The 15,242-nt window shown below is 37.1% G+C and overlaps 2 protein-coding genes across 2 annotated transcripts in view; both read right to left on the bottom strand.

The window, feature by feature from the left end:
- Positions 1-1,950: 1,950 nt before the first annotated feature.
- Positions 1,951-9,004, bottom strand: LOC311017554 (glycerol-3-phosphate dehydrogenase [NAD(+)], cytoplasmic). Its single transcript, XM_084015979.1, has 8 exons — positions 8,853-9,004; positions 7,602-7,779; positions 7,213-7,353; positions 6,952-7,090; positions 5,572-5,684; positions 5,082-5,318; positions 2,941-3,047; positions 1,951-2,846 (listed from the first exon to the last, which is right to left on the bottom strand). The coding sequence occupies exons 1-8, from the start codon at positions 8,894-8,896 to the stop codon at positions 2,750-2,752; spliced, it is 1,056 nt and encodes a 351-aa protein (XP_083872105.1). The 5' UTR covers positions 8,897-9,004; the 3' UTR covers positions 1,951-2,749.
- A 3,973-nt stretch (positions 9,005-12,977) lies between these two features.
- The window catches only part of LOC311017551 (acid-sensing ion channel 1-like), a 38,537-nt gene continuing 36,272 nt past the window's right edge, over positions 12,978-15,242 (bottom strand). The window contains exons 5-10 of the mRNA XM_084015973.1: positions 14,693-14,843; positions 14,490-14,546; positions 14,254-14,407; positions 13,665-13,756; positions 13,493-13,572; positions 12,978-13,149 (exon numbers count right to left, since the gene is read on the bottom strand). Of these exons, the coding sequence (XP_083872099.1) occupies positions 13,027-13,149; positions 13,493-13,572; positions 13,665-13,756; positions 14,254-14,407; positions 14,490-14,546; positions 14,693-14,843 (657 nt within the window). The 3' untranslated portion in view covers positions 12,978-13,026. The remainder of the gene's footprint in view (positions 13,150-13,492; positions 13,573-13,664; positions 13,757-14,253; positions 14,408-14,489; positions 14,547-14,692; positions 14,844-15,242) is intronic.

Below are 15,242 nucleotides of genomic sequence, written 5' to 3'. Positions count from 1 at the left end.
CAGTTTTGCATTTAAAAAAAAGTAATTATTTCATATTTCTAAAAGTACATTTTGTATGCCAGAAAGTCATGAAAAAAGTCAGAATAGTACTTGAAAAAAGAAGTCATGAAAAAAAGTTATAGTTTTGCATGTCGAAAAAAGTCATGAAAAAAAGTCGTAGTATAGTATGTCAAAAAACAGTAATGAAAAAAGCACATTTCGTATGTCATAGTTTTGCATTTCAAAAAAGTCATGAAAAAAAAATCAGTTTCATATTTCGAAAAAAAAGTAAATTTCATATGCTGAAAAAAGTAATGAAAAAGTCAGAATAGTACGTTGAAAAATAGTTTTGCATGTCAAAAAAATTAATGAAAAAAAGTCAAATTTGTATGTCAAAAAAGTAATGAAAAAAGTCATAGTATGGGATGTTTCAAAAAGTAATGAAAAAAAGTCAAATTTGTATGTCAAAAAAAGTAATGAAAAAAATCACTTTTATGTCGAAAAAAAGTAAGTTTCGTAAAAAAAATCAAATTCATGTCAAAAAAGTAATGAAAAAAATCATAGTATAGGATGTAGAAAAAAAGTCAAATTCGTATGTCAAAAAAAGTAATGAAAAAAGTCACACTTGTATGTCGAAAAAAAATTATGATAAAGTTGTAGTATGAAAAGTCAGTTTTGCATTTAAAAAAAAGTAATTATTTCATATTTCTAAAAGTACATTTTGTATGCCAGAAAGTCATGAAAAAAGTCAGAATAGTACTTGAAAAAAGTCATGAAAAAAAGTTAGTTTTGCATGTCGAAAAAAGTAATGAAAAAAAGTTGTAGTATAGTATGTCAAAAAACAGTAATGAAAAAAGCACATTTCGTATGTCATAGTTTTGCATTTCAAAAAAGTCATGAAAAAAAAATCAGTTTCATATTTCGAAAAAAAAGTAAATTTCATATGCTGAAAAAAGTAATGAAAAAGTCAGAATAGTATGTTGAAAAATAGTTTTGCATGTCAAAAAAATTAATGAAAAAAAGTCAAATTTGTATGTCAAAAAAGTAAAGAAAAAAGTCATAGTATGGGATGTTTCAAAAAGTAATGAAAAAAAGTCAAATTTGTATGTCAAAAAAAGTAATGAAAAAAATCACACTTGTATGTCGAAAAAAAGTAATAGTTTCGTAAAAAAAATCAAATTCATGTCAAAAAAGTAATGAAAAAAATCATAGTATAGGATGTAGAAAAAATGTCAAATTCGTATGTCAAAAAAAGTAATGAAAAAAGTCACACTTGTATGTCGAAAAAAAAGTTATGATAAAGTTGTAGTATGAAGTCAGTTTTGCATTTAAAAAAAAGTAATTATTTCATATTTCTAAAAGTACATTTTGTATGCCAGAAAGTCATGAAAAAAGTCAGAATAGTACTTGAAAAAAGTCATGAAAAAAAGTTATAGTTTTGCATGTCGAAAAAAGTCATGAAAAAAAGTCGTAGTATAGTATGTCAAAAAACAGTGATGAAAAAAGCACATTTCGTATGTCATAGTTTTGCATTTCAAAAAAGTCATGAAAAAAAATCAGTTTCATATTTCGAAAAAAAAGTAAATTTCATATGCTGAAAAAAGTAATGAAAAAGTCAGTTTCGTATGCCGAAAAGTCATAAAGAAAAGTGTTTCGTATGTCGAAAAAAAAGTAAAGAAAAATAAGTCAATTTCGTATATCAAAAAATAGCTTTTTACACATTAAAGGCAAAATCCTTGAGTTGGACACTGACAGGAATCTAAGGTGAGTTAATGTAAATTCCCCACCTGACCTCTTATCTGTATGCAGGTCCCTCAGTTATATATACGATCCAGCTTTCTAGTATTTCAGATATTTTCTACTGAAAACGCAGCATTTCATGGAGCCATGAGGGTTCTAAGCCGTGTTGACAGTAGCAGGTGGAAAGTTTTATTTGTCACATAAAACTATAAAAATAGACTGCAGTGATGATTTAACAGAAGAATTAGTTTATTCACAGACAAATATTGATATCATTTGCAATACATTTTAACTCAGTGAAAACAGGGTCACATGAAAAATGAAATAGTGGATGGACGTTAAGTAGTTATGTCTTTGGTTTGACCAAAAAAAAAAAAAAAAAAAGGAGAGAAATAGCCAAGACTTAGCAACCGAGCAGTCTAAGGCACTTGCATTTCTGACGTTAAAAACAGTTGCTGTGCGATCAACATTTTAACATACAGTACAAGACAGGAAACAGAGTGAATTATGTAAGACACTTTTAGAGCATACAAAAACAGAATTAAGTGAGGTATCACATGACATGATTAAAATAACTTGTGTTGAAGGACAGGCATTCACAGGACGGCGACAACAACGTTAGAAAATGATGATTCCCTCTACAGAAGCTGCCTGGGATCGGCACCGATACAATCTGCAGAAAAGTGACACCATGCATCTGGATTTCATCTGTGTGGGAGGTGAAAAACCCCCATAAACAGGGGCGGGGGAGGGGCTTCATCAATTATTCTTCAAGTTTCACATACATGTCAGGAAATGAAAGAAAGCACTTAAAAAGACACCGAGTGTTAAAGACAAAGTGGTTGAAAAACACACAAATGTTAGACAACCTCACCAAACAGTGAACATCACACACTCACGGCTGGAGCTGCATGACAGCTGTGGAGTGACGGAGCATCCTCGTCTACTTCGGACAGGAAGTAGATGAGAAACGGGAATGTTCTCTACCTAGAAGGCACTTGGTCAGTTTGTTGGGGTGTTTTGTTGTTTCTCACATGTGCTCTGGGTGGTTCTGCAAACAGCTGATGAACTCCGTGACTTTGTGGCCCTGATAGCAGATCTGATACACGGCATTGAACAGTGGGAACCTGGAGGGAAGAGGAGGCATGTTGAGTGTAAAAATAAAGCCGGGTTGATGTCTTTTCCTAAATATCTTTGCTAAGATTCTGTGCGTTGGCTTACTTGTCGATGAGGTTTTTGTGCTTGAGGATGAGATAGACCTCGGCTGCCGTCGCCGGTCCCTGCAGCTTCTGACCGTTCAGCATCTCGTTCTCCAGCTCCTCAATGGACTGACAACAAACAGGAAGTGTTAAAGGGGAAACAGCTGGTCCACACACAGAATATTACAAGCTTTCAAATTGCAAACCTGTAGAGCGAATACATTTCAGTATGTAGGGGACTGTAAATCACCTTTAAAATGGTCCAGTGTGCATAAGTAATTTGATATTTCCATGTCTCTGCATTTCATTAATATCTTATTATTTGTTCCTCTTTTTATATAACAGATTGGAGATTTTACTTTGAAAAGGGCACAAAACCTCTTTAAAACATCGTAATACGGAGTTTTATCTTACTTAGTACATGGCTGATAATCAGTATTGTTTCATATTGTTAAGATGTATTTATAGTTTTTCCCAGTTTTAAAGTTGCTCGTCTCGAGATATCCTGTACTATTAAAGTAACAAGTTGGACACATTTAATTTTCCAAAGTCAGGTAAATGTGCTTGAAAAGTCATGAAAAAAGTGAGTTTCGCGTGTGAAAAAAAAGCCATAGTTTTGCATTTAGAAAAAAAGTCATGAAAAAAAATCATAGTTTCATATTTCGAAAAAAGTCAATTTCGTATGCCGAAAAGTCATTAAAAAGTCAGAATAGTACCTAGAAAAAAGTAATTGTTTCATGTCTAAAAAAAGTAATGAAAAAAGTCAGATAGAATGTAGAAAAAAAGTCATGAAATAAGTCATGAAAAAAGTCAGAATAGAACGTAGAAAAAAAAAGTCATGAAAAAAAGTAATAGTTTTGCATGTCGAAAAAAAGTCATGAAAATAGTGAGTTTCGCGTGTGGAAAAAAAGTCAGTTTTGCATTTAGAAAAAAAGTCATGGAAAAAAATCGTAGTTTCATATTTCGAAAAAAGTAAATTTTGTATGCCGAAAAAAGTCATGAAAAAAAGTCAGAATAGAACGTAGAAAAAAGTCATTGTTTCATGTCTAAAAAAAGTCATGAAAAAAGTCAGAATAGAACGTAGAAAAAAAGTCATGAAAAAAGTCAGAATAGAACGTAGAAAAAAAAGTCATGAAAAAAGTAATAGTTTTGCATATCGAAAAAAAGTCATGAAAAAAGTGAGTTTCGCGTGTGGAAAAAAGCCATAGTTTTGCATTTAGAAAAAAAGTCATGAAAAAAAATCATAGTTTCATATTTCGAAAAAAGTCAATTTCGTATGCCGGAAAAAGTCATGAAAAAAGTCAGAATAGTACCTAGAAAAAAGTCATTGTTTCATGTCTAAAAAAAGTCATGAAAAAAGTCAGAATAGAACGTAGAAAAAAAGTCATGAAAAAAGTCAGAATAGAACGTAGAAAAAAAGTCATGGAAAAAGTCAGAATAGAACGTAGAAAAAAAGTCATGAAAAAAGTCAGAATAGAACGTAGAAAAAAAAGTCATGAAAAAAAGTAATAGTTTTGCATGTCGAAAAAAAGTCATGAAAAAAATTGTAGTTTCATATTTCGAAAAAAGTAAATTTCGTATGCCGAAAAAAGTCATGAAAAAAGTCAGAATAGAACGCAGAAAAAAAGTCATGAAAAAAGTCAGAATAGAACGCAGAAAAAAAGTCATGAAAAAAGTCAGAATAGAACGTAGAAAAAAAGTCAGATAGAATGTAGAAAAAAAGTCATGAAATAAGTCATGAAAAAAGTCAGAATAGAACGTAGAAAAAAAAGTCATGAAAAAAAGTAATAGTTTTGCATGTCGAAAAAAAGTCATGAAAAAAGTGAGTTTCGCGCGTGGAAAAAAAGTCAGTTTTGCATTTAGAAAAAAAGTCATGAAAAAAAATTGTAGTTTCATATTTCAAAAAAAGTAAATTTCGTATGCCGAAAAAAGTAATAAAAAAAAGTCAGAATAGAACGTAGAAAAAAAGTCATGGAAAAAAGTCATAGTTTCATGTCTAAAAAAAGTAATGAAAAAAGTCAGAATAGAACGTAGAAAAAAAAGTCATGAAAAAAAGTAATAGTTTTGTATTTCGAAAAAAAAAGTAATGAAAAAAAGTAATTTTGTATATACATTTTTTTTTTCCAAAATCGTGTAAATGTGCTTGAAAAGCTGAGCTCTCACCTTCCCCGTCTTCACGAAGGCTTCGGCCACTTTGCGGTTGCGGCCGCCGTAGCAGGTGGTGATGAGGTCGGCCACGCCGCAGCTCTCCAGGAAGGTCGCCGAGGACACGGGGCCGGCGGTGCAGAAGATGCGGGCGAAGGCGATCATCTCCATCAGGCCCAACCGGATCACCGCCGCCTTCGTGTTGTCCCCGAAGCCCAGGCCGTCACAGAAACCCGCTCCGACCGCCACGATGTTCTGGAGGACGGGAAAGTGTGAGCAAAGATTCAAGACTTGAAGGGAGACCTGGGGACTTTGGCTAGACTATCTGCAGGATCAGCATTCAAATATGGGCAGCGGATGAAATTCCAGGTCGACAAATGTCTTCATTTGTTTGACATGCAGTGAAATTGTCAGATCAAATCTGTATTTAGTGACTTGGTGTGACCCCTAACAGGCACGACCCCCCCTTTATGCTGCATGCAGCTGTGTTTTGTAATAGAAAGCTCACCTTGAGGGCTCCACAGATTTCCACCACATCGTACTCCTCCACCACGGTGACCCGGAAGTTGTTGGTCTGCATGAGTTCCTTCAGGAGGGCGCCGTGGTCTTTAACTTTACACCCTGCAAGCAGAAAAAAAACAACAAGAGCTGGTTGAGGGTCGGCGATTGTTACTTTGCTACATCATCAATCCATATATTTACTGAGAGTGACAGTATGATACATTTACATTTAAATCATCTGATTGAAAACAAAACGTTTTTGTACAGGAATGAATGAAGGGCTTTTGTAGGAAAAGTATAGTTGACAGTGTTTTCCCATCAGTCCCACATTACGGTAATGAAGTCTGCTGCTTCCACTCTCAAATCCCTCATAGTTAATCACTCTGCCCTCAGATTCATTAGCAGAGATCCCTTTGGCACCATCGTATTCTGAATATAGTCGGTGGGTCCTGTCTCACACCGCTGTCTTTTCATTCAGAAATCCCTTATTGGACATTCGGCATCTCTGGACCGCAGGGCGACACATGAAGGGGCCCTGAACGCAACGCCAGCCTTAAATATAAAGCTGTGAATGAATGAATAATGGTGACGGGTGGTGCATCACATCTTGATGGGGTTTGAGTCATAATTGAGCATATTTCAATATGTTTGGTCTTATATATTTATAATATATCCTCATGTGCTACAACAGCTTCGGCAACTTTTTCTAGTTTTGGAAACTATAATATTTGAGAGGTCTACAGTAATAAGAGGGATCTCAATTAAATCAATAAATCCTTTGCATTTGATTGGGCGGTTAAAAAAAAGTGGGCGGGCTTAGCGTGGAGCACTACGGAGCAGATTGATTTATGGATGGATGATATTGGTTGCCGTTGTTTTATCTTGGGGAAGCACACTTCATATTTAGTAACACAGAAAAAAAGGATGATTGGATTGATGAAACTTATTTTTGCATATATTGTTACATAGTTTAACAATAAACAAGGAGATATGATTTAAAAATCATAATCACCATAAAGTATGAAATAATTAGGTTAAAAATATTTCCTTATGCCGGAAATAATAGCTAACACAACATAAATAAATAGCCTGATACAGTGAGTGCAGCTGTGATGCCCTGAGGCCTCAAACACTGAACCAACAAATATTTATCCGTCACACACTTGAAGTAAATCCTGTTAAGCTGCAGTCATGTGGTGTTTACAAAGACGTGTAAAATACAAACAGCAAACTGAACTAAACCGTCGCCCTCACACCGACGATGACGTAACCACAACAAACTTCCCCCCCGTTCCAAGATGAGACGTTTTCTAACTGAAAAAGTTATGATAACGCTTTCTTTCACAACATCTACGCCACGCTGAGCAATCAAAAAAAGATGACTAACCGATGGTGGTCTCGCAAAACTTCTCATCTGCCACCTCGTTGGCGATGTTGGCCCCCATCAGCACACTCATGGTGATGCCAAGCTTCTCCTGGATCACATCCGAGATGAGCTTTAGCCCGTCAGGCCCCTCGTCTACGCCCTGGAGCAACAAACGCACACAAACAGTGTCAGTATCATTTGGGTCAAAGGCAACACTGTTATACATACACCATGAAGTAGACAACACCATTAATCAGAAGGGGGGGGGGAGCAAAGTCGAACCTTGATGAGAGATATCCCCAGGGCATCGGCCTTTATCTTGCCCTTTATGGTGTCACACACTTTCGCAACAAACTGGTGCGGGATCACAAACACCAGAATGTCGGCGTCACCGGCTGCCTCCACCAGGTCAGGGACGGCCAGCTGACGAAGGAAGAGGACCATGTTCAGTAGGACGTCATTCAGGAAACTGGTATTATAGTGCTTAAATGTAGTATTATTATATACAAAGACTGGTAATCAATGCAGAAATGCAGATACAAAGCATAATGTGTTAACATAATAATAATAATAATAAAACATTTATGCAGACTACAGTGCATCAATACAATAAACAGACAGTAAAACTGCAGGCAGAACACCAAACTACTGTTGAGCAAACAGTTTCTTACCACATTGGCTGGCAGCGTGTGCCCAGGAAGGTACTTCACATTTTCATGGTCGGTGTTGATGATTTCAGTCAGTTTGCGCCCGTTCACCGTCTCCTCGAACACCCACATTTTTACAGTGGTGTCAAAAGTGGGATTCTGCGCAGCATTGGCACCCACTATCTTGGCGATGGCAGAACCCCTGTGTTGTTAATAGTGACAGGTTAGTATTGAACACATATGTTATCACAATGCTTTTAAAAATGGCAGGACTTGGCACAGTGTGCAGACTAAACTGTGTGTGAATTGAATGAAGTGGACTTAAAATAATGTATTTATTGAAATTGGGTTTTCCACTCTGGGATTTTGAAAAATGATAAAGGCAGCATAAACCCAGATAAAGCACCTATTGGGGGCTTTTGTTAGCAGATTTGTACAGCTGGGTGATTAGATAGTGACAGTAAAAATAAACATATATATTTCTACTGTAAACGTTTTATGTATTTTTACCAAATACTAATATTTAACATTATTTGGGGGATGCATTCAATATTTCGGGGCTAAAATATAAATTCGGCATAAAAATAATACAACGTTAAAGCATCAACGAGCACAAACACGAAATATATGTATTAAAACAGATTTTCATTAATAAAATAAATCCGTTGGGTGACAAACTAAAAGCTATAAGCTGAATTAACTAGACTAAAACAATCCGACATGGCTTTAAATCGTGTTTTTATTGTGTGTTTTTGGGGAGTAAATTGACACGGTGAGTTTAAATACTGTTAAATGTGATTTGGCTTCTGTTGGTAAGATAAGGCACGTCCTTTGTAGACGGGGACGGTGGCTATAAAACAACGTGAACCTGTTTCTACAGGTGCTACGGGGAGTGGGCTAACATTGTAGTTCTGCTGTTAACGTTACGACTAAAATAAAACAACGCAAAAACCCCACCTCATTCACCGTGACTGACATACGTCAGGTTTTCTGCGCACGCAGCAGTTTTTTAACCACTCATAATCAAGGACAAAAAAAACAGGCTAACTAAATGTTACATAATATTAGCAGTTAATGATTAAAAAATAATGTTATCGGAGAAACTGCACTGCTAGTTAGCTAGCTAGCCGTCTGGCCGGTTGCCCGGTGATGCTAAATTGGCTAGCGAGGTTCACCGGGTTAACGGGCAAGCAAACCTGAGCACGCGAGCAGATTAAAACTCCACATTTTACCGTTTTTTTTTACGGTAAAACGGAGACGAACACGCTACCGTACCAGTTTCCGGAGCCGATGATGCAGACTTTCTTCGGTGTTGCCATAGCGGAGGCGGTAACCAGGTGAACGGGGGTTTTAACCGTGATTACCGGCGGGGACCGCGGCTTGTGTGGAGGAGCTGCAGTGGAATGGTGGTTATGCAACAAACACAGCGCGAGCTGCCGGCAGCGCTGCTTGTTGATTGGCCAATCCGGGGGGGTGGGTGGGTGGAGAGACGCTGGCCCCGCCCCCTTTTTAACAGCCCGGTCATTCATTCATCCAGCTGACTGGAGGTCAGTAGGCTCAGAGTGGAGCAACTGCTGCCACACATTGCTTTGGTGAAGTAAGATGATAGCATATAAACAGTAACGAAGACTCTTTTAGGTATATGTATTATACTTAGTATTTATTTATGCTGACAACCATTTTTTTTTACTTTTACTCCCTACATTTTTAAAACAAATATTTGCACTTGTGACTCTCTACTTACATTTTAAAACCAGGCTTGTTACATTTTTATTTATTTTTTTGTCCTTCATATGGATGCTTTTTACTTTGAGAACATTTTTGTGGATACTTGTTACTTGGAGTACATTTTTGTCCTCAATGGGGATACATTAGACTTTGAGTACATTTTTGTCCTTTAAAGTGATACTTTTTTACTTTAAGTACATTTTGTCCTTCAAAGTGATGCTTTTTACTTCGAGTACATTTTTGTTCTTTATAGTGATACATTTTGTCCTTCATATAGATACTTTTTACTTTGATTACATTTCTGTCCTTCATAGTGATACTTTTTACTTCATACCATGCCCTGGTTTCTCCACAGTACACTCATAGGATTTAAGCTTGTGTTGAACTTTCACCCTGCAAAATATAAGCGGTGCAAAAGTCACAAGAGCCTTCTGAGAAAGTTCACCAAGGCAGAAAAGATTTGTCTGGACTCACACGAAAGGGGAATTAGTCGCGTGAGCTGGAAGGAAGAGAAAAGTAGGAAGTAACAAAAAAACTCCAGATTCATCAGTCTGGTTTCTTACGAGCCAAATCCAGCTTTATTTTATTGCAAAGTTTTCACGATTATATCTCCACTACAAACATGAGTCTCATTAAAATCATATATTTCAAAGCTGTTTCCTTATGTGGTTACATTTGAGTACTTCTACTTTTTACCACGTTCAGCATCTTACTTCAATGTGTTACCATGCCAAAACTTGCTAATTAGCACTAAACACAAAGTGCAGATGAGGATGATTGGAATGTCATTAGAATTATAGTTATTCAAATTGGACAAATTGCAATTTTGACCCGATGATGGCGCTCAATAAAAAGCAGAAGGGATCACCAAAGTCAATTCAAACAAAATTTAAAATCCTTCCAGAAGATGTTGAGACGTTTTACTCAAGTCCACAAACGTCGACGCCAGAGGAAAAGTCAGATTACCAAAGTACCAACTTTAAAAAATAAAAAAGAACAGAAAATCATATCCAATGAAAAGATATCCCCAGCTTTAATTCAGCAGGATAAATGTTGACATAGAATATCACAAAGTGAAATAAAAGTAACTGCTTCAAGCCCACTGTTTATTTACACATCACTATAATAATAATCCTTTCATGTCTCAAAACAATAGAAACACGGGACTCACATGGAGATGCATGACCTCATGCAATGGGCGCTTGAAAAAACATTAACCCAGCTGTTCATCTTAATTCACGGATGATTCATTAGAAAGCAGCTGTGAGCGTAGCAATACAAACAAAAGGAATATAAATATTATATATCTGATAAATATACATCTCATAAATAAACCTACAATCATATATACAAAATAAAAGAGACGCACCATAGTCTATATTAAATAAATACAGCAGTACAATGTTACACAGTTGGGACTACACTAATATAATGAGATTATCATCCAATATTTACATTTACATTGCGGTTGATGTATGATTGTGCTTGATAGTAACACGACACACGCTGCATGATTCCCCTTTCCTGCTGAGAACCACCTCGACTTTAACTCTTCGAGATTAACGCCGACAGAATATGGTTTGGATTTTTTTGTTGTAAATAAAGACAGAATAGAGACCGTTTTAAACGTGCACCTCCAGAGCCGATGACAGTGTTTTGGATGTGAGGGCAACATGTTTAAATTTGTCTTTCAGCTTCTGAATTTGCCCACAGACGTAGAACAACATGGTTAACACACACACACACACACACACACACACACACACACACACAGATGATGACAAAAACGACCCCTACTGTACAGTGATAAATGCAACTTAGAGCCCCAGAAGATGGGAAAACACATTCAACATATTTCTACCAGTTGACTTTTTCTTACACACTGAAGGCAGATTCCCTTAAATGTGATGTAAATGTAAAAATGTAAGCCACTCTGTTTAATTAATGTCTGACTTGTTCTCTTGGCAGGAAATGACACGTTGATATGTGTAGCTCTCTGCACGTCTGTGATTGTCATTGAAAGGGACTTTGAAGGCAAATCATGTAGCACCTTGTTGTGTGTTTCATTTTGTTGCTGTTTTGTTCCCACCCGTCTTTGTTACGTTAAAATACTTGTTTCAGCTCAGGTTCTTTAGAAATAAGAAGCAAAATGTAAGCGTGTCGGGGGGAAAACTTGCTTTTGCTCTCTAGTGGCGAGTGCTAGTTAGCTTAGCATAGTGACTGGAAACAGGGGGAAACGGCTAGCTCAAAGTTAACGATTACAATTATGTATAAACTGTACTGTGGCTGTACGAGTTCGGGCTTGCACGTGGATTTTGTCGTCATTTGTCGTAGCCAGGCTAGATGTTATCTATCTTTTTGCTAGGCTAGGCTAGGCTAAGCTAGCCAGCTACTAGCGTCATATTTACAGAGAGATTTAAGTAAACCCGCTGATTTCCCAAAAGTTGAACTGCTCTCATGTGTAGGATTTAGGGGGATTTATTGGCAGGAATGGAATATCTATAGAATCAATATATATATTAATAACTGTGTATTCATTAGTGGATAACCACCTGAAAATAAGATCTGTTGTGTTTTTCGTGAGCTTTAAATGAGCCGTGTATGTATACATGTATATGTGTATTCTACATACGGATTGAAATTGGTTAGTACTAGTTGATGTAAGAAGAAAAGGGTTTGATGGATTTTGATATAAAAATACAAAGAAACTGACATTTTTTTGTAATTTTTTCGGCATATATTGTTAAACAGGTGCACAATATGAGCAAGATGTGATCTAAAAGGGTTAAAAGGCTACAGTCAGGGGTTTACTTCTAACCTTACAATGTACTACACTACCTATATTTACTGTTATGTCTCTTAATTGTGGCCTTTTTCACAGCAGATCATTTTGACTTATCACAGCAGGAAAACACATGTGTAATTATTAATTAATCTCCCAGTTAATCATGACAGTGAGTGTAATTGTAATTCAGCCATCATCGATTTCATTATTTAAACCTTTAAACCGTTAAAAATGTCTTCTGTTGTATTTTATCAACCTTTTTCCCCTGCTCATTTCTACACATGGAAATGACCTTTATTTATTATTAATTTGCTTGGCTTGTAAATTCTTATGGGCGCCGTCGCCCTGCGAGATGAGGTAGTACAGTATACGGGCGAATGTTCAGGTTTAACAAGGGGAGAATCGGTCATAAGACGAGGTTGGGTGACACGAATATAAAAACGGAAAGAAAAAGGGGAACAAGTCAAGGACAAAAGAGTGATGGAAGCAAATCTCAAAAAGAGGAAAATCAGTGAGCATCGACATAAAACCAAACAACTAAAAATAATAACATTTTGCAGGTGAAAATAAACTATTTTACAGAGAACTCCCTCAGACTGACAGATGACAAACACCACCAGGCAGCTGCTGGGATTTCTAATGCTGATCTACTGAACACATAGGAACGCCAGCTGACTTCATGCCTCCATTCACTGTTTCTCTACGTCTTCAGAAGCTCTTTACAGATGACCATGCACTTATTCTGACAATATTTGTTTTCTTTCGTCCTGCTGTCCATATGTATTCACCTCACAACCTCACGGTTAAGACACTTTCCCTCCGTTTGCTCCTGCAAATCTGAAAACTAACCGGCTGTGAACAAAGTCCATGAGAGCCGCTCGGAGAGACAAGAGAGGGCGGCGGCGGCGTCTCCATCACGGCGTCTGCCGACGCCCTCTAGTGAAAGTTACTGACGTGACACTTGACGTCGTCTAAGCTCAACACCGTTCCCTGGTCGTTGTTGTTGTTGTTGTGCTTGTGCTTCTTGGCGGAGCAGCGACACAACTTGTACTTTATCACCTGAGAAGGGGTTTGAAACAGAGGAGATCACCATGACAACCATGACATCCGTGCCTCAACAAGGATTGGAAAAAAGAGCATGAGTGGTTTCTGTTGATAAATATAGAAATAATAAGTATCAATGAGTGTATCAATGACGCAATTTGAAATGTTTCTTATGCAAAGGATTAAAACTGGTCTGTTCATATGTTGACCCATACTTATTAAAATGTAAATATATTCCACCAGAAAACTAGTAGAACCTGCTTATAAATGTGTACACACCCTGAAAAGAGATACAAATACACAGTGCATGTACTGTATCTAGTAAATATTTCCATGCAGCATGATTATTAAGCCTCACCTCGTAAAGGTAGTCGAACAGCTCCAGGATGGTGAGGATGCTCGCTCCGATGAAAAGCCCCATCTGACCGCCGATATCACCTGGAAGGACAAGACGCGTGCTGATGACAAACATCAGCTACCGTGAAGACAGAAAGGTAATCCGTCGACCGTATATATGACGACTCATGTACCTAAAAGACCAGCCACTTCATAAGCTTTCTTCTGCTCGATAGTTTCATAGTTGAGAGCCTCAAAAAAGATATCTAAAACCAGAATATTCTCCCTGTGGAGGAAAAGCAAGCCAGTCAAAACATTATTATTCCATTTGTGCAACACTTTGCTTATTTTGCCTATTCAGCATTAATGAGAACTTTGTAAAATACTTTATAACAGACTGTAATGTAGTTGTAAGCAGATATAATTATAACCCATATTATGCTTATAGCTAAATTCTAGTGAAACCGTTCATTGATATATTGCTTAAAGTGAAGTATTACCCCATTTGTTGTTCATCATTTATTGTTATTTATTAAGTTTTCTTTTTTTGTCATACATTTGCCTTATTAGCATGTTCCTTTTTAATTTTCCTTTCTTACTTTTAGATGTTTGTATGATTAAATATGGGTTCATTTTGCCTTTAAAAAACAGAAATATGTATAAACAGTTTAAGATTGCAGAAATACTGCAATGTAAGCATTTGGAAACTTAACTTGTGCAATCTTCTTTCAAATATATAAATTAAAAAAGATATACTTGAGTGTATGGACAGCTGATACTTACTTGATATACTGCTCAGATTTGTTGTACTTCTTTGCCAGGTATTTGGCGGAGGCCTTGCTCGGGATCTTGACGAAGGACAGCTCTTTGCTGTATCTGGTCATGTTGCACGGCGTCTCACACACACAGAAGTCGTTGTCTCGCTCCACCAGGAAGTCTGCAGGGAAGACAACCAGAGCATCAACGTGGCTTAATCACTTTAAGATGCATTTGGACAAAGCGTTTTGTTTTTCTCTTACCAAGCGCCGGGTCAGCACATTCTTTGTACAGCTCTGGGGTGCAGTAGGGAGCATCGCCTGCAGCCAAAGCAACACACACACACACACACACACACACACACACACACGCACACACACACACACACACACAATGACAGTGCAGTTGCGTTTCACTTACACATCATCCCGTCTCTGATTTACGGCGTCAGTGAGCGGTTTCCTACCAGGCATGTGCACCATGCGACAGTTGCAGTTGTCCACCAGGTAACGGGTTTCACAGTCGATGCGACAGGCGGTGATGCTGTAACTGTCGAAGAAGTCTGAGTCCATCGCCGTTACCTTACAGTCTCCCCAGGGAGGGGGCAGGTAAATCAGCTGCAACACAACACATCACCAGTGATGGGGGATATTGGCCAACAGTGTTTTATAGAGCGAGTAAAACTTGGAACGAATTACCACTTGAGATCCGCCAAGAAAAAACTAAAATATCCTGTAAAAAGAGATTAAAGGTGTACTTTTTCAGTGGTTAATGTCAGGCGTTGGATTTACTTTATTAGGATAATATAGGAGCATTATGTCCGGGATGATAATCAAGGATACTGGATAAGCTGTATTGTTTTAATACTTGTTTACTATGTGAAATACACTATGAGCTGGACTTTTATAATGTATATTGTGCTGCATTTTGTAATGTATTTGTAATGTATTTTAACTGTTAAAGTTATCATAGGACTGTATTAACTGTTGTTGACCCCAGGAAGACTAGCAAACTGC

Source organism: Eutrigla gurnardus (assembly GCF_963514095.1).
Source record: "Eutrigla gurnardus genome assembly, chromosome: 8".
Taxonomy (NCBI): Eukaryota; Metazoa; Chordata; class Actinopteri; order Perciformes; family Triglidae; genus Eutrigla; species Eutrigla gurnardus.
This window is presented reverse-complemented; position numbering and strand designations above follow the sequence as displayed.

Bases quoted from the DNA above. Each gene is read 5' to 3' on its own strand.
- LOC311017554 (XM_084015979.1), bottom strand. From the start codon at position 8,896: ATGGCAACACCGAAGAAAGTCTGCATCATCGGCTCCGGAAACTG. The intron at 7,780-8,852 runs GTACGGTAGCGT...TTAACAACACAG, and splicing joins ATCATCGGCTCCGGAAACTG to GGGTTCTGCCATCGCCAAGA. The intron at 5,319-5,571 runs GTGAGCTTTCTA...CCCGTCCTCCAG, and splicing joins AAATCTGTGGAGCCCTCAAG to AACATCGTGGCGGTCGGAGC.